The sequence below is a fragment of the Dryobates pubescens genome, chromosome 8 (assembly GCF_014839835.1).
Source record: "Dryobates pubescens isolate bDryPub1 chromosome 8, bDryPub1.pri, whole genome shotgun sequence".
Classification (NCBI taxonomy): domain Eukaryota; kingdom Metazoa; phylum Chordata; class Aves; order Piciformes; family Picidae; genus Dryobates; species Dryobates pubescens.
This window is the reverse complement of record NC_071619.1, coordinates 13,795,618-13,817,671: the sequence shown is the minus strand read 5'-3', so window position 1 is coordinate 13,817,671 and position 22,054 is coordinate 13,795,618. Positions and strand designations below refer to the sequence as shown.

Below are 22,054 nucleotides of genomic sequence, written 5' to 3'. Positions count from 1 at the left end.
ATGATCAGCTATTGAGAACCACTGCAGTATCAAACCATCGGATTAGTTTTCTTCAGTAGGACCAAACTATATATATACACACCCTGAACCTTTCTTTTTTTTTTATTCCCTTTAACAGTAGGTTTCATTTGGCTTTTCAATCCATGCATTTGTATGCATATAAAATAACTGTATGTATACAGTATATCAATCCAACTGTCTTACCAGATTTCATAGGAATATGCCATATGAATCTTAGCTATTTAACTTTAAAAACCCAAGTACTACATTTTAGCTTTTCTCTTTGCACTAGTTACACCATTTTATGTAAAACAGTTTTCAAGGTTCTTGAAACACTTGGACTTTTTTTTTTTTTTTTATACAATATATATCAGCTGTAACCCACTGAGAACTGCAAGTTGACAGCTGTCATATCCTAGCAAAGAGACAGACAGTGTTCAGCCTTTTCTAGTTCAGATTCTCTCCCGGGTGAGAGATCAGCAAACTCCACTCCTATCATGATTGTAAAAAAATAAGAACAAGTTCTAGATGACAAAACAGCAGTGTGAACTTCAGTGTCTTCTCATTCTCTACCACGTATTTCCCCCTTCCCTTCAAGGTAGTATTCAACTGTGTATCACTTTTTCAGTTCTTTTATTTCAACTCCATGTTACTTTTTTTATCCTGTTCAATATCTTTATTGAGGATCTGGATGAGAGGATTGAGTCCATCATCAGCAAATTTGCAGACGACATGAGCTGGGGGCAGGTGTTGATCTGTTAGAGGGTAGGAGAGCCCTGCAGAGGGACCTCGACAGGCTGGGCAGAGGGGAAGAGTCCAACGGCATGAGATGTAACACATCTAAGTGCCAGGTTCTACACAAAGGCCACAACACCACCATGCAGTGCTACAGGCTGGGGACAGAGTGGCTGGAGAGCAGCCAGGCAGAAAGGAACCTGGGGGTGCTGGTTGACAGTAGGCTGAACATGAGCCTGCAGTGTGCCCAGGGCATCCTGGCCTGCATCAGAAATAGTGTGGCCAGCAGGAAGTCATTCTGCCCCTGTACTCAGCACTGGTTAGGCCACACCTTGAGTATCATGTCCAGTTCTGGGCCCCTCAGTTTAGGAAAGATGTTGACTTGCTGGAACGTGTCCAGGGAAGGGCAACAAAGCTGGTGAGGGGTTTGGAGCACGAGCCCTATGAAGAGAGGCTGAGGGAGCTGGGGCTGCTTAGCCTAGAGAGGAGGAGGCTCAGGAGAGACCTTATTGCCACCTACAACTACCTGAAGAGAGGTTGTAGCCAGGTGGGGGTTGGGTCTTCTCCCAGGCAACCTGTGACAGAACAAGAGGACAGTGCCTCAAGCTGTGCCAGGGGAGGTTTAAGCTGGATGTTAGGAAGAAATTCTTCACAGAAAGAGTGATTGGCCATTGAAATGGGCTGCCCAGGGAGGTGGTGGAGTCACCATTTCTGGAAGTGTTTAAAAAGAGATTGGATGAGGTACTTAGTGCCATGGTTTAGTTGATTAGATGGTGTTGGATGATAGGTTGGACTTGATGATCTCGAAGGTCTCTTCCAACCTGGTAATCCTGTATTTTTCAGTTATTTTATGTTTATTTATTTCATTTAATCTTACTGCATAGTGAGTTTTCTAAACTACTCCACTTTACCCTCTCTAAATAATGCCAGAAGTCATTAAACAGAAAAATTCTTCCAGGCTGCTTTAGATATTAATAAAAAAAAGAAAAAGGGGCAGATGACTGCCATTTCACTGTTACAGACATTCACTAGAACAAGCAAAAATCAATAGCCACATTATTAAAAGATTATAAATGCAAATTCACACATGGCAGACATCAGTCCTTCATCTCACTGAAAGTTCATATCTTAAAAATGTGGGGTTCTTCATCAATGAAGCTCTGTGTTAAACTCAATGGCAGTTTTATGATGCAGACAAATAGCTATTTGAAACTGGTTTGAGACAGCCTGTTTCTAACCTGAGGCAAATTTGTATTGTAGTAACAGAAATAAGGCTTATTAATGAACTCACCAATATTTAACTATTGCAGTTGTGCCTCACACTGGTCAAATTTCACAAGTCCAGCACTGTATTTCCCAGGGCAAGAAAATGAAATGGGAAACATTTTCACAAAGAAAAGGTTAAGTTACAGCATGGATCATAAGTTTGAAGTTTCTCTCCTGTTTCCCTTTATTTGCAGCACCAGCCCTTAACAGTTCACTAGGACACAAGGGTAATACAAGACTGTAAGGAGATAGCAAAGTTAGAGGGGGAAAAAAAACACCCCAAAACAGAACAACAACATGAACTGATACTCAGAAGGGTCTCTACTTTAGTCCAGTCATGTCCTAGAGACCAGTGCTATCTGCTTGGCTGTCTCTTCTGACGTTGCGCTGTGACAATGCTTATACCAGGAAAAGGAGGACACAACAGAACTACCCTATTAAATGCTGCTCTAACTGCTTAGCAACACGGTCATTTCAAGGTCTCCAGACTCTCAGGAGCTGCAAACCTTCCTCCAGCCCTATGGGTTGGAACTGTGGCAACACTAAGGAAGTCACCAGTTGGAAAGCTCTGTCACATTTTACCATTGGCATCAAAAGACTCTTTCAGGGCTACTTCCTTCCTAGCGTCTCTCTCCAAAAAAATCTATTCTACACCTGATACTGAAGCTGAGAGCTCCCTGAAGAGCTAGATTTTAACCTTCCCACTCTCAAGAGTAACTGAAGTTAGTATTTTTATTCCAACTTTACAAATGGGGAGTGAGTCAGGAAACAGGGCACAAGTATAAGACTATGTGAAATCAGTTACTTCAATCCTGTGCTCTATCATTTGGATGAAGCTTTAGATCTCTGGTTATTTGAGATCCCAACTCGAAATGGACATTTTTAATGGTGTTGTTTCAGACACAAAGACAGTAACACATTTCAATTTGTTTCCTGTGTCTATTACCCTTGTGTGCTTGTGAGTGCCAGCTAAGTTTAGTAACTAATTAGGCTGGAGTCACAACTCCATTAGAGATCTGGATCAGTAATTCACCAAGCAGGAAACAAAACAACTCTTGTTGAAATAACTGTAGCTTTGAGGGATTTTTTTTTTTTTTAAAAAAGAGCTTGAAGAGGAAGAAGTCATCCAGTAGCTACACAAATCTCACTGTATACTTCCATTTCAGAAGCCACAAAACAAGTCATGCTCAAATCAAGAGAAACCTCTGCCTCAAATAGGTATTTTAAATTAGCGGAGTTTTGGCACTGGAGTAGCAGCTATCAAAGATCATTCTGAACATTACCAGTTTCAATGCTATTTTTTTTTCCTTTACATTGAAATTGAACAGTTTCCAATACAAACACTGCTTTCTGTTGTTCTCAACAAAGCCTACGAAGTAGCTGCAAAAACACCCCTGCAACAAAGAGCAACTAAGCAAGGTCACTACAAAGGAAGGAGAACGTAGTAATGCAGATTTCATGCACCTGTAAAAAGGGCATCTTATTGCTGTAGTATAAATAATCTTATAATGATGAGTAAGGACAAGGGACCAGGGTTTCCTCAGAGAGGTATATAAACAAGTGCTATTTTTCTGTTACATAGTAGGAGGTTACAGCTAGGGATATAGACAAGAGTATCAATATCTTTAAAAGAGAAGAACTTGAAATATTGGCACCAAGAAGGAAACAGCATGGAAAGACTACAGCGTTATAAAAGCTTTGTAACAGGTGCATAAGAATTAACCCACTGAAGGTCCTAGAAGCTACAAAACCAAAAGCAAGCCAAGGTCAGTGTGGAATCCACAACAGAATTTGATCTGGTACTGAAGTACTTTAAATTCAACCAAATCCTACAAGTGATTTGAGAAAAACCTTTTGAAAGTTCCACAAATTCTCAGGATCCCATAGCTGTCTGACAAAATGCACACAATGTGCCCTTGTGGCGAAGATGGTCAATAGTATCCTGGCGTGCATTAAGAGAAGTGTGTCCAGCAGACACACCAAGTGTGTCCCCCTCTACGCTGCCCTAGTGAGACCTCACCTGGAATACTGCATCCAGACTCCCCAGTTCAAGAGGGCTACAAGGATGATTAAGGGACTGCAGCACATGCCTTATAAGGAAAGGCTGAGAGACCTGGTGCTGTTTAGTCTGGAGAGAAGACAGAGGGGATTTAATAAATGCTTATAAATATATGCATGCTGGGTGTCAAAAAGGAAGGGACAGCCTCTTCTCACTTGTGCCCTGTGACAGGACAAGGGCAATGGATGTAAACTACAGCACAGGAAGTTCCACCTCAACAGGAGGAAGAACTTTACTGGAAGTAAAGTGTTTTACAGAGCACTGGAACAGGCTCCCCAGAGGTGCTGTGGAGTCGTCTTCTCTGGAGACTTTCAAGACCCGTCTGGATGTGCTCCTGTGTGACCTGCACTAGATTGTATGGTCCTGCTCTGGCAAGGTGGTTGGACTCAATGATCTTCAGAGGTCACCTCCAACTCCTAACATCCTGTGTTCCTGTGAAATGCCTGAGTAAACCAATATACTTCTGCCTCAAAGGGGAAAGCCCTAGCTTTTCAGTCTTGTGCATTTGCCCTAGGTCAATGAGAAAGAGCTCAAGTAACAGGACACTGCTCTCCCTGCTTTGCAAGGCTCCCCAACTTGCTAGATAAACAGACAGAAAACAGTGCACCCAAGCCTTACTCCACAACAGATAAGGCAGAGGATGTTGACTTCCTTATACACTAATGTGTACCTGCTTCATGTATCTTCATTGACCTTTACAAAAAAAAGAGTCAATGTTCAGAGTCTCTCCTGACTCAAACAGCTTTCACTGACTGTGTAATTGTTGTCTGAGCTGTCCTTGGTATTGGAGAGTCACTGGGCCTCAGCAGGCCTGTAAGTTCTGGTAAAAGGACAGTCTTCTCAAAACCTCATTTCACTTTGTCCTATCTCCTTGGTCTTCAAACCTCTTTCAGTGTATTTATTTGCTATGTGTGTAACAGTTCACCACCTCCTACAGCAGGAGAAAGGATCGAGGGGAAATGTAAATTTGACAGAGGAGCAAATAATTCCACTATTCTTATAAGTGTTTGTGTCAAGTCCTGGAGGCTTTTTAAGGGGCAAGGTGTGGAGAATATACTTGTGTAAAATCTTAAGTCCAACTTCTGAAGTACAATAAAAAGAAACAAAAAATAGTCATCTTTGGATGACTTTATGCTGTTTGAGTATAAAGACTACTAATACAGTTGCCACGTTCATGTGCAATATTGGCCACGTCCTAACCACTCCACAATGGCCCCCAGCCCCCAGACAGACTCCCAAAAAGAACAGCCTAGGGGTGAGAAGGAGAGTGAGCACAAAATCACTGGAGCTCTGTTGGGCTATGTAACTACATCAACAAAGTGTAGCAAGAGGGAGAAACGCTGCATCTCTAACCTTCAAAGACTTTACTATTTCATATTCTATAATACCACCCTCCCTGCCTTACTCTCATCTTACTCATATTACACACTACCAAGATTCACTTACCCTTCTCTTCCCACCTCCTTACCCTGCTCCAAGGAAATACAGAGGACTCTAAACATGACTATGAAGGATACAACTACAAAAAGTAAAAGGTATTTGAACTATGGAGAAATAGAATATGTTTTTATATACACCTTGAATAGAACATGTTGCTAATGAAAGCATTTGGATTATCTAAGAATAAATGCCAGAAAAAATACTGTATTAAAAAAAGGATATTAAGCAAGCAAGCACTCCTGCAGCATGCAATGAGATGGTTGACTTGGGAGGCTAATGAATTAGTATAAACAATTTAAATCTAATTTAATTTAACAATGCAGAGCATTTGTGCACTGCAGAGCAACAGACAGTCATTTGTTTCTTCATTAAATCAAAGATAAAATTGCTGATTATCCTTCCATGAATTATTTTATTGAAGAGGATGGCAAACACATTTTATATTTAGTCATAAAAGTTCATGGCTAGTCCCCAAACAAGCAAATGTAACCAGTGAATGTAATATAGACCAGCTGTGGTTTAGAGCAACACATTATTCAACCAAAATAGATTCTCACATCTTAACAGTTAATGAACAAATGTCTATACAGAAAATTAATACAGCATTCTAAGTTTACTTTGTACTTCCACAAAACATACTACATAGCACAATTTATTATTCACAATCCTTAAATGTGTTAAAATTATACACTGAGAATGCTGAGCACTTGCTACTGCCAGAAATACTAAAATGATTAAACCTCTTTCTATTTCACAGACATTTATGAACTTGCCTCAAAAGTGTTACCGGTGATATCAAATTCTGGTGGAACAAAGGCACCCTCTGGATCATCTTTGAAAGCAAAAGGAAACAATCCAGATTAGAAATTAATAATCTTACTTTAAAGAAAAAACACAAACCAATTTGATTATAGAAATGTAATGATCTAGTCACCTGAAACCATCACACCAATGCAAAAGAAATTATGCATATAGCAGTGTTTTGGTTCACTTATATCTGATGTTCAAATAATTTGTTACAGATGTTTCTAGCACTGTAAGTAAGATAAGGTGTTATTTTCAAACTGTCTGCAAGATGACACCATACTTTCCCTATCAAGAAACAAAGCTGACATAACAACCTCAAAGAAATACATCTACTATGCCTAACCACTTCTTGCCTTCCGACATTTATATCTGGACCAAGTTATCACCTAGGCTGGTGTGGCTCAGCTGTGGCAACTTGATTTGATTCATGGGGCACATCCATTAACTATTTTCCACTTCAGGGCTAAGTGATAAGTACTCAAGCAGTAAAATCAACCTGAACAGCTAACTGCCTCCTCATCTACAGACCAGCTTAGAACCTTGACCTTTCTGCTTCATTTTAATTATGGTAAGAGCTGAGGAAGTATGTTCTCCCCCCATGTGCTGCTTAGCAGAGAACAGAACTGCAGCAGCCACTTCTGAGCAACAAGATGGAAAGAAGAAAGGAACATCTTAAGAGAGACTGGTGCTGCTGCATCCAAACATACAGTATCACACTGTACTGATGCCACAGACACCCAGTAAAGAACAAAAGAGGATTAAAGGCAAGAAGGGAAAAAAAAAGTGTCTGTCTAGAAACCTGCTCTTCATGTACAACTCACCTACTCTAGCTAATGGATGATTGAGATCAGTTACAGGCAAAGGCTGTAAGTTTCCTTTCTCAACAGGAAGAAAAAAAACCACAAGAAGTATGCTCATGGGTATAGCAGTCATCATAGCTTTAGCTCCACTAGAACTTTTGTGTCTGTACTTTAGAAGTGAAATTCAAAGCTCTTATTGTGAGTTTACTAAGCTCTGTTCCATAGTAGAGTGGACAAGAGGGGACTTGTTTACATATTCATATATTGCAGCTACCTAGCTTGTCTGACTATCCAGATGCCACTAACTGATTTATAGTTCCTTATCATGTTCCTGATTCTACTTTCCAACTGAAAAAGACTGGTATACAAGTAATTCTGCATTCTCCACCACCACCCACAATGGTTTTAACCTGATATTTGGGAGGCAGAAGGGGAAGGAAAGTAATGGACACTAGATGTTTTGTTCCGCTCTCTCCCCCATTCCCAGACTACTGCTCTTTATTTTCATCTCCCCACTACTTCATCCCTTTCTTTCAACAGATCACTTTAAAGGCTGTACAAGTATATAATTTTTATCACTGGTAAAGCTCAGCATATTCTTTTAATATAATATTTACAGTGGAAATTTATCTGATTTGAAGAGACAAGAAGATATCAGAGCCCTTGGCAGAACATCCTATTGAATGTTTGTCACTTTAGCAACACAAAGTCTGCAGGAAGCAGAACTTGCTGCTAAAGCAGAGGCGACAGGCTGTTCATTTCCTCTGCAATTCCAGAGGTCATAATTTTCTTCTAGAAGAATGAATCCACAGGCAAACCCCATAGGAAAACAAAAAGGACAACTTCCCCAAGTGCCTATCTAGCAAATTATATTTTAACCAAATAGTAACAAGGGTTAGAGTCAAACACACAGTGGAGTGTGTGTATGGGAAATAGACTATATATATATAACAACGCATTCCTAGAAAAAAATGTAACTGTCTCTAAAGAAAACTAATGAAAAGTCTCTTCCTTAGAGGCTAACATGACTTCAGGGAACAAAATCTTTGTATAGGAATTTGTTATCCCACATCTTAAACACTTGAATATAGCAAAATCCTGGATCAACTGCTTGCCAGCTATTCAATTAGACTAAAACATTTAAGAGGAAATTGATTTTTTTTTTCCCCTTTCCCAGCTAAAAGCAAAGAGCTTAGTTGAGGGTTGGTTTTCATCCACTAGATTTATTTTCTTCAACAAGCCTTTCATACACCCTGATGAATATAAACAGCTTTTTTTCCTCTCTCTTTTTTTTTTGTTTTTAAATAATTTCAGTTTATGACAAGCTCCTTAAAATAAACCTAATTGATTTCACATTACCACGTTGACACGTAACTAAAAGCTGACTCACATCTATTTGAGAAATTTAAGCACAAAACAAATACCACAACAATTATGAAGATACATTTTCACTGTTATTAATTACATCTTATGATGTTACCTGCGTATGTGAAACAATGTCTTTAATTCTAAAGGCAACAAGTACTAATCTGTTGCAAAGTTACTTTATCCCCATTCTTCTAGATACTGTGATCTAGATTTTGACCACAAAAAAAGGACACTTATTCTGACATGGATTTAAAAAGAAATTAGGTCAAAGAATACATAAAAAAGCCCTGAACAGTGGGTATATGGACCAGAACAGCTTTTAGTTACAAGCTGTCATCATTTTAAAAGGACTATAGAGTAAGAGCTGGGATTTTTGTTTTTGTTGTTTTGTAATATCCCTAACAGACTCAAGACAGTGTGAAAAGAGAACAGCAACAATAATATGCCTTTTTTGGTCTGTGCTGAAATCAGACATAATCTTTTAAGTTAGGCATCCTCCCATTCATCTGCTAAAACACCTGAAGATCTTACATGCTACTACAAACTGCTTTTTAGCACATTAATATTAATTTCTCAGTCGGTCACCATACTTACCAAGTTTAAAAATTCTGACTTAAAAAAACCCAAACTATTTACTCAAGAGAGAGAGTTTTCCTTCCTAACAGTGAATATGTGCTAGAATTGCCCCATTCCCTATGGCCATATTCATCAAGATACATTGAATGTCAGATTTCTCTAGAAAGAGAACATATTCATGGAATGAGAACTGGAAGGGATCAAGAGCATGTTTTACATTTGGAAAGAACTGTGCACACAGGTGAACAAATACATAACCACAGTGTTTAAAATGGAGACAGATTAAGTTCCTCTGGGTATGCCTTAATTAGGAGGAATCTTCCAAGTGAACTCATAAAAGCCTTTGTTCATCAATCACAAAATTGGGCATGTCAGTATAGAGTGAGTATAGACCTATACTCACCCTTTCCTAAGCAAGTACTGTGTTTTCTCTTTATTTTAATTATAAGTCCTAAGAATAGAATATGCTTTACTACAATCTTTCGCTACAAGTTTCCATAGTTCTAAAAAACATAAAAAAAAATTAATAAAAATAGCCTGGAAACACAAATGCTTACCACTGAGCTGTTCCATGAAGCATACATTGCCATTGGTGTTAAAAGCCAAAGTGTCAGGAGTGATGCAGAGTGTCTGGAAGATTGCAGAATGGGCAACGCTCTTCAGAGAATGGCAACACTCCAGGCAAATGGCCCAAATATCTTGCTCTGTAAGACAGCTATCCCGCAGTGACAAAATATCAGCAAGGGACACGTTCTCCTGCCAAGATATGAATTCATAAATTACCCTGGATTCCATGACACCACTTTGTGTATCACAGATTACATTTGACACAATTGGCTAGGAGTAATGTTTCCAGCAAGTTCTAAGACTTTCTAGGACACTGATTAACACCCCAAGAAATGCCAAGTGCACAACTTTGCTCTTAACACAATGAGTCTCTTAAGACACACAACCTGAACAAAGGTATCACAGTATGTCAATATCAAAACCAGACAATGTGGGAGCTGTCAGTTACATAAACATTGCATCAAAGTTATGGAAACAGACCATCTGGAGGTAAAAGCAGAGATACTAAGTTAAAGCATTTTGTTTAACCCAGGTGCCTTTGGATAAACTATTTAAAAATTCTCTTCACAGCAGTCTTCCCCCACCATCTGTAAGACAGGAAGAAGTACTCTCTAAACTACCCTGTCTTAAGAATGCTGATGTTGTGAAGCTTAGTTTTGTAGACCATTTAATAAACACTCAAAAGCCAAACAAGCCATAGGAGAACTGTTTGTATACTTTGACTTAAAACCAAATACTTTGTTGTCCTAGACATCGCTATTACACCAAGAGCTCTTAGTGATCAAAACAGCCATGAACTTTGTGTCTAAGTTACTGTCCTAAACTATAAGTCAACTTCCTTTGGCCTCATCATCACAGTAAGGCTATGAAGAGTCTAGCTCCAAAAAGACACGGCTTTTCTAGCCAAGATGTTCAAAAACAAGGCTCAGATCAAAGCAGACAGCCCTTAAATGTTTGGGTTTTAGAACAAAAAACCAAATACTTTACCCCTAGGTACAGAATTAAAGTTTTCATGAACTTGAATGACAAAAAAATCGTAGAACCAAAATATCAATTCCACCTGTAAGGAAAAATAAGCTAACAAAAGTGGAAGCATCTACAGAAGTTTGCATCAAAGCTAGACCACTATTAATTACACAAAATATTTTCTCATTTATGTGTTGTAATTAAAGACTATATTTCTGAATGACAGTAAGTATACCTGGAATTGAAAGTATAGCTGCACATTACTTAGAATGTATTACAAAGAAAGTATGTCATCATCAGCAAAACAGAAAGTGAGGAGTCTTACAGCTCATGAAAATACAGTTACAATTATTTTTATGTATCTCAGTACAGGAGGATGGGGTTGCCTGAGCAAGCTCACTGAATGCACTTCAATGCAGCGCCTTTTTTATTAACTTCTCTATAATCATCAGGTGACAAATAATGCCAATTCTTTCAAGAAGAATATTGAAAATATTCATGTGCCTGGAATAACTAGTAACAATAGCGGACTGGTGGAAATCCACAATCCAAGTATGCACTGCGGAGTTGAGAAAAACAGGTTCTGGCCTTCCTCACACAGAAGAGTTGAGCATCAGCCTTCTATCCTGAAAAAAATAATCTGAATATTTAAGCTCATGTGTAGAAAGGAGGACACTACTACCTTGCCACCTTTCTTCATTATTTCTAACTGGCCAGTCTGAGAGGACCTACTACACTGAACATTACAGATGATGGAAGGAAGAGCCAAACTGCTGAGCCACTAGATGACTGACAAAAACTGGATGGCACTTTTCAAACTCACTTCCAAATCCTGATTCACCTTAGGTTCTTAACATAGCAGATGAGAACATTTGCAAGGTCTGTTTTAGGGAGCAAGTGGCTTGCATGTGGTTGGCAAGACTTTTACTTAAAACATCCTCACAACCCAAAATGTATTGCCCAAACATTAACCAGGGAGTAAGAAACAAACTTCACATGGAAAGATAAAAAGAAAGATGAGCAAGAGCAATAAGATCTGAGAGCAAATACAAGTACAAACCCACACAAGCATGAGGGCAGAACTGGGTTTAGCTACAGGTTATTTTAGCACAACAACTGGAGAAACAGATTTAACTAGATTTTTTTTCTTTTTTTACATTTCCCAGCGAAAAAGGCCTTTTTACATAGGCCAGCAAGAAACAGCTGCACAAACATCTAGCTGGCAGCCACTGGAAACACTTTTGCTCATGTAATAAATTCCCTTTGATTAGGTGCGACAAGGACACATCCTGACTGCATCAGTAACACACGGCTACGACTTGCTGTCGTCTGAAGAAGGCGCACGGTGACGGACTAAGCTCAACGTGGTAACCAGGCTCACTAGGCAAGAGAATGCAGGAAATTCGCCGTGAACACACGGAAAGAGAGCGCTTATGCTGACGCGGCCTGGCCGCTCCCAGCTGGGCGGGTGAACTCCCGGACACCGGCGGTCTCCGGGGCCCGGCGCAGCTCCTGGGTTTCCTCCAACAGGACGGGCAAGAGGAATTGAGATGCCACGGGGTGGGGGGACGCGGGCTGGCCCTAAGGCCGCCTCATCACAGGTGAGCGCAAGAGCGCCAGTTGCTCCATCCCCGCACCTGCCTCACTCACCTCATCCTCTAGCAGCGTCGGCAGAGGCTCGAAGTCGTAGCAGTTCACCACCTCCTCCTCCTCCTCCTCATAAAACACGTCTTCTGCGGCGCTAACAGCCTCCATTCTGCCCGGCGAGGGAACAGAGGCTTCACCTCCGCAGCCCCCCTAAGCGCCCAGAGCACGGCCCTCAGCCCCCGACGCGGCTCATTCCCACACCCGCCTGCGGGCTGCCCTACGGCGGCAGGCCCGCCCGTCTGCCCTACTTTAACCCTTTCCCCTTCCCAGCGGGTCTCGGCCGTGGGACGCCCCCTACCTCTCCCCACGGCCCTACGCCGGCCGCTCAAGCCCTTGGCTGGGGCAGCGTTGCCATGGCAACGCGACCCGCCACCGCCTCGCCTGCGCGGCGCGGCTTCACTGCGGTGGCTCCCGCCCTCCTGCGGCGGCGCCCGCCCCCGTCGCCCGCCTCGCCCCGGGGCGTCCCCGAGAGTCACCGGGGAGCAAGCACGAATCCTGGCCTGTCCGTCGTCCCCCCCCCGCGATGAACTGCCGGCAGAAAGGCGGTAGCGAGGCGGTGTGCCTTGAGGGGCGCGCTGCCGCAATGCCAGCTGCGACCGCCGGGCCCCGCGGGAGCCGGTGGCGGTCTCCTGCTCGGCAGCGCTCACTGGGCGAATGGGGGTGGTGCGGTGGGAGCATGGGGCGGCGGCAGTGCCCTGTGCCTGAGGTGCTAACAGTTCGTATGGCCGGAGAGCTGCTCCCGCTGGAGAATGATTTCCTCCCATGAGGAGCACTTCGGTCGAGTTTAACCCCCCCTCCCCGTGTGCCTCGGCCTTGATTTATCATCACTGGCTCTTCACATCACTGGGTTTACAAACGGGGAAGGACTGGTGGGTGACGCGAATTCTCGATTCTTGGTGCAGTAAGGAAGGGTGGGTGGGGGGTGTGTGTGTGGGGGGGTGGGGTGTGTGAGAGTAAAACCACTACCATGGACTTCTGGAGGGCAGACGTTGGACAGTTCAGGCCACTGGTGTATCCGCTAGGAGACAGTCCTGGAGGGCAAAGTGGTCCAGGAAGGCTGGACATACTTCAAGAGCGAAGTCATAGAGACACAGGGGCAGGCTGTCCCCACATGTCATAAACTGGGGGAGACGGTGACCAGCCTTGCTGAACAGGGAGCTCTTGCAGGGGCTCAGGAAAAAAACCAACAGTTCACCACCTTTGGCAACAGAGGCAAGCAACTCAAGGAGTGCAGGGATCTAGTTAGGTCATGCAGATAGAACATCACAAAGGCAAAAGCCCAGCTAGAACTCAACTAGGCTGCTGCTGTGAGGGATAACAAAAAAGGGTTTTCACAAATACATTGAGCAACAAAAAGAAAGGCAAGGAAAATGTCCACCTTTATTGGATGCAGAAGAGAATATTGCTATCAAGGCTGAGGAAAACGATGAGGAGTGTTGATCTGTTGGAGGATAGGAAGTCTCTGCAGATCTGGACAGGCTAAATCAATGGGCTGAGATTGATGGAATGAGGCTAAACAAGACTAAGTGCCATGTCCTGCACTTTGTTGACAGCAACCCCGAACAACACTACGGGCTTGGGGAAGAGTGGCTGGAAAGAACTCTGGTGGAAAAGGGTTTGGGGATGCCAGTGGCTGGCTGGCTGAATATGAGCCAGCAGTTCCCAGTTGGCCAAGAAGGCAAACGGCATCCTGGCCTGTATCAAACTGAGTGTCCAGCAGGAGAAGGGAAGTGATTGTAGCCCTGGTGAAGCCACAGCTTGAGTACTGTGTTCAGTTCTGGGTTCCACAGTATAGGAAAGACATTGAGGTCCTGGAGCATTGAGGTCCAAAGAAGAGCAACAAGGCTGGTGAGGGGTTTGGAGGACATGGCATATGAGGAATGGCTGAGGGAGGTGGGGTTGTTTATTCCAGAGAAGAGAAAGTTTGTGGCCTGGGCTCATGACTGCATTGCAAATAAAATTTTCTGGTGCATAAATTTGGTCTGAGATCCAAATACATCCTAGAGGAGTGCTCTCTTGCAATCACCACCTGAGCATTCACAAATATTTCTGAAAAGTCAGTTTAATTCAATCCTACAGATATTGCATGAAAATTCATATGCTAGTTTTGAAAGGATCAGTGTCTTCTGTTTAGTAAGAGAAATTCCCTTGCTAAGAGCACTTAGTAATTGAGTGATACAGCATTTCCCTGTAAAGTTATCAGACTCAGGTTCAGACACCTACCCTACATTATTTGGGTCATGAATCTATGCTTGGGTAGATTTTAACAGAATAAATGACTAACTATCCCAGAGATTCAAGATGCTTGAGACCTATCTCCCAGTTGCTCTGGTTAACTTACTTGCCCTACTGAATGATTTACGTTAAGTGGAATATATACAAAGGATTTCTCTGCAAACAAAAGCAAAGCAGACTTAGCCTTAGCACAAGTGCCTTGGTAGGCAGCGCAGAACTGTCACTGGAGCTGATATGGTTGGTAGATTAAAAAAAAATAATAAATTGCTAAGCCTCTGCTCTCATAAGTAATTCTGTTGTTTTATTTTGCTTGTTGGTCTCATGGTAGAGGCAACTGTCAGAAAAAGTCTTGTAACTTGTTTGATACATTCATGTAGTAATTTTCACACTAGAGTATTCATTCTTATTAACATCTGCAATTAATCATGGCCCACAGGAATTGTTGGAGAACATGCAACAATACACAGATCAGCATTAGAAAAACTCCACATGTAGATGAAGCTTGCAGTTCCTCTCTAGTCGTATTTTCCATTCCTTTCCACAATATGTTTTTAAAAGTTAGAGTTCTTAAGAGGTAGAATACTTGTAGAATATTGGTAGGCATTTTTCTAAAGACACCTAGATGGATATGTGTCTGGGGAAGGGGAAGGGGGAGGGGAAGGGGAAGGGGAAGGGGAAGGGGAGGGAAGGGGAGGGAAGGGGAGGGAAGGGAAGGGAAGGGAAGGGAAGGGAAGGGAAGGGAAGGGAAGGGAAGGGAAGGGAAGGGAAGGGAAGGGAAGGGAAGGGAAGGGAAGGGAAGGGAAGGGAAGGGAAGGGAAGGGAAGGGAAGGGAAGGGAAGGGAAGGGAAGGGAAGGGAAGGGAAGGGAAGTTTAGTAGACTCTCAAGAAAATTTTGAAAATAATATATCTAATGATGTTTAGTAATGAGCTTCATGCCTTTTTATTTCCAGATATCTTGATTCATGAGATGTTGTCAAGAAATAAATCAGTGTGTGCTAGCCATAGAGAATACATTCATGGAAATTCTGCCAGCACCTCTGTTACTGCATCATAATCTAAATACAAGCTACAGGAAAAAGGAAATTGTATAGAGTACTACTGCTACACCACTTTGTGCCACTGGAGATGTCTTTCATGTTCTTTTGTAGGTTCTTCCATTTCATTATAGCACTTTGGTTATTCGTTTTAACAGATTATATAATCATAATTGACTATTAAAATTTTGGAGTGCCAGTCTTGTAGATGAAAGGTACACATTTGTTACACTATAATTAGATTGTACATTCTCCTTTTAAGAGTTTTCATTTAATGGCAGTTTGCCTGAAGGTTCTCATTTTAATTTAGTTTGGGTGAAACTGAGGGAACTGAAGGATTGCAGTATAAAGAACTGGGTTTTGTGTGTGTATGACTTATATCCTTTTCAATTGTTTGGTTTTTGTTAATCAGAGATTGCTTTAATGCCATAGACTTTAATACTTTTACAGTCTATGAAATGACTTCTTCCTTTAGCAGTTATATATATTTCAAGACAGAGAAAAGCTTTCTGCCAGTGGCCAACCACTGCTGCCTTTGTGGCAGCAGTGAGAAAGCATTGTAATAAAAAGCAAATTATGCATTGCTGCTACTGAAAAACCTGAAAGAACTCAAAGGTAAAGGTACTGCAATTTTTAGAACCCTTCCCATTGCTGCTACGAATCACATATGAGCATAAATCCGCTTGCCTAAAGTGGCAGGTTAGTTTGTATTCCAAGTACTTTAGAATCTTACAAAGGCAATAGGGATGTGTTAGCTTTGCATTTCTGAAGAGGATCAGAAAATTGTATGCGTAGGCTTCATACTGTATGGGCAAAACCGTATATATAGGCATTCCCTTTTCATGGGATTGAATGGTAGAATTGCAGACTTCAGAATCATCAAGCAGAGTCTTAAGTCATAATAGACACCTGTCACTTCATTCTTTTCATAGAAATAGCAAACTCCACCTGATACTACACATTAAGAGTCTTCAGATTTCCAGCCTCTACTTACACTCATTCACTTTTGCCCCAATATTGTCTTTTATCTTTCAATTTCATTTCCTCTTTCTTTACAAATTACTGTACTACGCGTAAATCTGTTCTCTTGCTTTTGACTTTGTTTTCACCTTCTCCACACTCTTCAGTTTCTTAAACTTGTGTTCTAGTTATGAATCCTTTACACTGCACTACATTTTTGTTGTCTTCATAATACTGATAAATCTTAAGTTGATAATTTTCTTAAATGCTTAGAAGATGTGATCTTTTCACTATAGTTCTATCTACCTCCTTGGTGTATTTCTTTATTGAGCCTCGTGGTTTATTTTTCATCTTCATAATATTCTCCCATGTCCACTGTCTAAAGACTTTGATTTAATTTCTTCTTCTTTGAATAGTTTTATTTGTTCTCATATGAAAGACTATCAAAGGGTTCTTCCCAAAGACATCTTTCAATCATCTAATACATTTTCATCTGAACTGCATCTCCACCGCCTGTATTCTTTCTACATGAAATCTGCTAGGCATAGGTAGCTCCCATCATTTAGGCATCTCCTCTTTCTTTGTCATTCTTTAAATATCCTGTGCTGTTGCAGATGGATATTACCTTTCTGTACCAGCTAAAAGGCAGGGAAAAGCAGAAGAAAAAAAATAAATTAGCCCAAACTGAAGTCAATAGTGAAGTTGTCATGACATAATTTTCACTTAAGAAAACTCATTGAGATGCAAGATCGAAGAATGGAATTAGTTTTTATTTGTATACAAATGGGAAAGCGACCCAGTAATGATTCAGTAGGCAAACACATGCCTTTCTTTTCACCACTGAAAAATTAGGATTAGAAGACACTCAAAATCAGTCCAATGCCAAGTCTGGTGTCTGAGAATTTCTGAGTCATTGTCTCGTTAATTCAATTAGATTATTAGATTGGTTATAGACAGTATCTATCCAGAAATATATGTGTTTTATCACATGTATATACATACAGAGAATTTGATAATGGGATTCTTTCTACTGTTATCAGCCTGGAGTGTTACATGATTTCCTTTATCTTGGTGTTTTAGTGCATGCCAGGTATCCTCACAATCGGTTTGTATTGCAAGGTGAAGACTGCTTGGCATGCTTCACACAGTAAAGTGAGGCATCATGAAAATAAATCACTCCCAACATTACTCGGGAGGCTCATATCAACTGGAAATTGAAGCTGTAAACTTGGAGAGCCAAATTTACTCTATAATTGCAAAGCATCCTCCAATTGATTCTGAACTGCTCTAGTTTTGACATTATAATGTTGTCTTCATAACATGATACTGTCTTTATAGTACCTATTGGTCCCCTTGCTCTTTTAATTCATTTTAGTGGTGTTTATTTGAAAGCACTAGTAAAAGTTGTGCAGAAGATCATTAAAAAAGATAGTGTGCATAATAAAGTCTAATATGATACCTATGGCAATTTCACACTGGAAAATAAGCTGCAGGGTACTACTAGCCTTCCTTCAGAGAAACACCTCATAATAATTAACTAAATCTTAAATTAATATTAAAGAAACATAAAAATTAACTATGCAGGCAGAATTGGAAGCCTGAGATTGCTTATATTTCTGACATTTGAGTATTACTTTAACATTTCCTCTACAGAGATTTAGGAGCTAATACTGAGCTGCCCATAACTGAAAGAAAAACATTGACAAGTCAAAGTATTCTCCGATTCTTGGGATAGTGAATGAAACTGCATTGTTCAAAGCCTTGAATTTAATGAATCAGCAGGAAAAGTCCATCCTAAAGACTTAATATCTCCAAAACAATCATCTGGTAATGCCAACAGCTGACATGAAATCCATGGGTGTCTTTGTTGTTTTATTCCTTTCTATAGAGACATAACCATGGTTATCTTGGGAGTATTTCCCAATAAAGACAAACTAGAACACAGATGACATGATCTACTAGGAACAGAGTTAATGCACAATATTTACAATTTAATGTTTTTTATTTACTGTGAGTGTGTGTCTCTAGTGAAGATGTTTCACGATTGGGTCACTGCAGTTCTTTATTCCTGACACTGGATTGAAAAGGCATTCAGAAATTCTAGCTGTGCAGGACAGAACAACCAAAACCCCTGGGAGCATAGCAGGTGCTGTTCTCTATATTTCTTACAGGGTTCTCCAAAATAAAGCCATTGCTAATTCAGCAACCTGTTCTCTATTCTTACTTTAGGAAAACAACTGCACTCCATGGAAGCCCAAGGACTACAGTACTCCACTGCAAAGCTCTCAGGAGCTGAGATCAGACCGTTCTTGGCAGAGGGCCCTATGTTATGTTACTTTGCGCCAGAACTGATTAGAATGAGTCTGATCACAATCAATTTCAGATCACAATGCCAAACTCAATCTTTCTGCCAAGCCCTTCAATCAGTAACAAAGATAGTTGAAAGAACTTTGAAAGGTACAGATTGTCCAATAAACTAACTTGACCTCACAAGACTGAAGAGCAGAGGTTTTCTGCATACAGAGGCAAATCTCTTGCAGGTTATCATTAAATGGTTGTTGAAAAACAGAGCAGAAGCCATACTGAAGCTATTAAAAATGGAAACTTAATTTCCAAAATAGATCCAGAGAGATTTTTGTTTTTCATATATTAGTCATAACCGTAGAGGAAATGCTAAAGCTGATCTCTGATGTCAAGGGTTAAGGCTAGGCTGACCACTAAACAAATGACAGATAGTCTCTATTAATCCCTCTCCCTTTCCAGAGGGAATAGAAAGTGAATAATGGAGAGAGAATTATGGATTGGAAAAGAAAACTAAACTAGCTTTAATGAAAATAATAACAATAAAATGAAATATGTACAAATATATACAAACCCAGTATCAAATCCAATCCCCTCTGACACCAATTATATCACTCTTACCACTGATGCTGTGGCAGAAGTCCCAGAACGGACTCAGCTGCAGACAGGAACCAGATTCAGGAACTCATGGATTGGGATTGAAGATAGAATGGTGAGAATCCTCCTCGGATTGCAGTCATTGAGGAAGAGAACTTGACTCTTGTGATTCTTCAGTAGTATACTGAATATGATGTATATGGAATAGAATACTGCATTCCTAGTGGATGGAAGAAGTAGACCTTTACACAGCCAGGATTTGAGTTTGAACCATGGTGCCACACAGAGACGAGTTCTCTTTTTGCATTCTGAGAAAAAACTCTAATGCTTCTATTTCCAGGCACTCTAAATTAAGACTCCTTTCTAACTTCTCAGTTTAGCTACTACCCCCAAGAAATCAATTATTTGCACTACCCAAGTCTCAGTTTTGTAATTGTTGCCTAGATGACACTGGCTGATGGATGCATTAGTAGTATCTTTCTATTGTGCCACTGGGGATTCCTTTATACTGCTCCTCTGAGGAGAAACACTCAGTACCCAGAATCTTGCCATGAAACTCATAAATACAACCAGAACACATGGTTAGGACTGAATCTTGTACATTGCACGTGCAGATTAGCAGGAGAGAAACTCTTCCCAAAAGAGCTCCTCTCATCAAGAGAGCTCATCAGCAGAAGGGAGAAAATAGCCCTCAGCCTTCACATGATACAAGGCCTGAAGGTATAAGCTGCATTCTGGTTTACAGGACTGTAGATTTGTAGACTTCCATGTCTTTTTTAGAACTAATTCAGGAGCAGAGGTGACTGATTTACAGACTCCTAAAGACATTATTATTAGCTATATGTTACTGGACCTCAAAATAGTGTTTAATGAGCCATGAAGAAAAGTAAACTGCTGAGTTCAGCTCAATGTCTATAGTAGTTATAGCAAGTATGTGTTTGAAACATTTATCGTTAATTAGTCACTGTCAGTTACCTCTTGTATGAAGCCAAAGCCATCTTGGACATCATAAAATCTGTGACCTGCAGTATATGTCTCCAGAATTTGATAATTCAAATGAATCAATTGGGCAAAACTCCCTTCCAAATTGTTAGAGCTATTGATTCATCTGGATCTATAAAATGTTATTAAATTTTCATTCTTAGTAAGGATAGTTGATTTATATTAAGAAAAAACCCCAGAGATTGTCTGTAGTAAGGAGTTAGGTACATGAATATCCCACAAAGAAACTGTCCTAGCACACACAGGGAGAAGCATAATGCCACTGTCTCCGTCCAGTACTGTGTAGGATGCCACTGATTTCATGAGAGTTTTGATCTTTGCCTTGTGTCTCCATGAACATCCTTTTCAATAGGAACAAAAGAGTTGACTACTTGTATCTGAGAGGCAATACATCTCAATTCTCATCCACCTCACAAGGATCAGTGAATTATTTCAGTTCAGCTTATTGAATTAAAACACTATTATTTGCAGGGGCATAGCCAGGAAAAATGGTTAAACCAAACAAACAGCAAACCACCTGTATGCAAGCTTCCCTAGTTAGACATCTCTAATCCTGGCCAATTCCTTACCACTCCACAGAACAAGGGGCAAACTCTTCCTATTATGACTTCTCTCTGAATATCTCCAGAAGGTCTTATCTGTTTGGGACCTAAAAACACAAGACTAGATTCACTTACATATTCAGTGTAACAACCTTTAGTTGTCCTAATGTATCTGATGCTTTCTGGGTTCCCCAGTCACAAATATTTGTCAGGGTGGCACAGGACCAGTGGAATGGCTTATTCCTACCTTATGCAAAAACCTACCTGGGCATGACTAGAAGACAAGGCCTCCAGGAGTGTCCTTCTTGAGAAAGAACCTCCTTGGGACTGATCTGAACAATTTGAAGCCAAACTACTGGATGGTTTATTTGGTATGAAAGAGAGCCTTCAGGTGCTGTGGAACCAACATGGGAACATCCAGCCCATCCAGTAATCATATGGCTTATTCTGCCTCAGGCTTGGGGCAGAATGAAGTGAAGCCTAGCAGCAGTCTAGTGTGCCAGTTCCCCTTGGCTGTGCCAGGCACACCTCAGCTGCAGCCAACAACCTGGCACTGAGGCTCAATTAATCAAAAGAGGTTATATAACAAGCACAGAATTCCAGCCAGGAACATTAAAACGTATTTGCACACAAAACCCTCATTGTCCAGTCCGGTCACTTCTGTTCTGCACCAGCTGCTTTTGTGAGCCATTTTTCAGTTTATCCTCAAACAGTATCTGTCCTTGATCATTTAATTGGTATTTAAAGCTGTGTCTGTGCTGTTATTGATCCCACTTGTGCCTCTAGTGTGTGTTTTCAATGGAAAATCCAGCACAGAAGAAAAGTACAGAGCACTTTCTCAGCATCCGACAGAAGAAAAAGATGCATTTTTTTTCCTTTCTGATTTTATGGTTTGTTGTGTAATAGCAATAATCTCTATTGCTTTCATATACTTGCAGTAAATGGCTTTTTGAGGTCGATGAAATATCTGAGCTTCACTTTGGCTATTAATCATTCTCAGTAGCCATTTATTGCTTCATATATTACAAATAACAGAAGATATTCCTTAAACCTACTCAGATAGCTGAGGACTGCAAATTTCAAACCTAACTCTGAGAGACAGATTCACTGATGGCAATCCCTGTGCTGTCTTTTATAACAGTAAGTAATAAT

General features: G+C 40.7%; 1 protein-coding gene across 4 annotated transcripts in view; it reads right to left on the bottom strand.

The window, feature by feature from the left end:
* KNDC1 (kinase non-catalytic C-lobe domain containing 1) overlaps positions 1–12,648 on the bottom strand; it is a 56,963-nt gene extending 44,315 nt beyond the window's left edge. For 3 of the 4 annotated variants that reach the window (XM_009908090.2, XM_054163400.1, XM_054163402.1), the window contains exons 1-3: positions 12,235–12,648; positions 9,609–9,807; positions 6,274–6,332 (exon numbers count right to left, since the gene is read on the bottom strand). In XM_009908090.2, the coding sequence (XP_009906392.2) occupies positions 6,274–6,332; positions 9,609–9,807; positions 12,235–12,339 (363 nt within the window). In that variant the 5' untranslated portion in view covers positions 12,340–12,648. The remainder of the gene's footprint in view (positions 1–6,273; positions 6,333–9,608; positions 9,808–12,234) is intronic. The other variant, XM_054163401.1, reaches the window with a different exon arrangement.
* Positions 12,649–22,054: the final 9,406 nt, after the last annotated feature.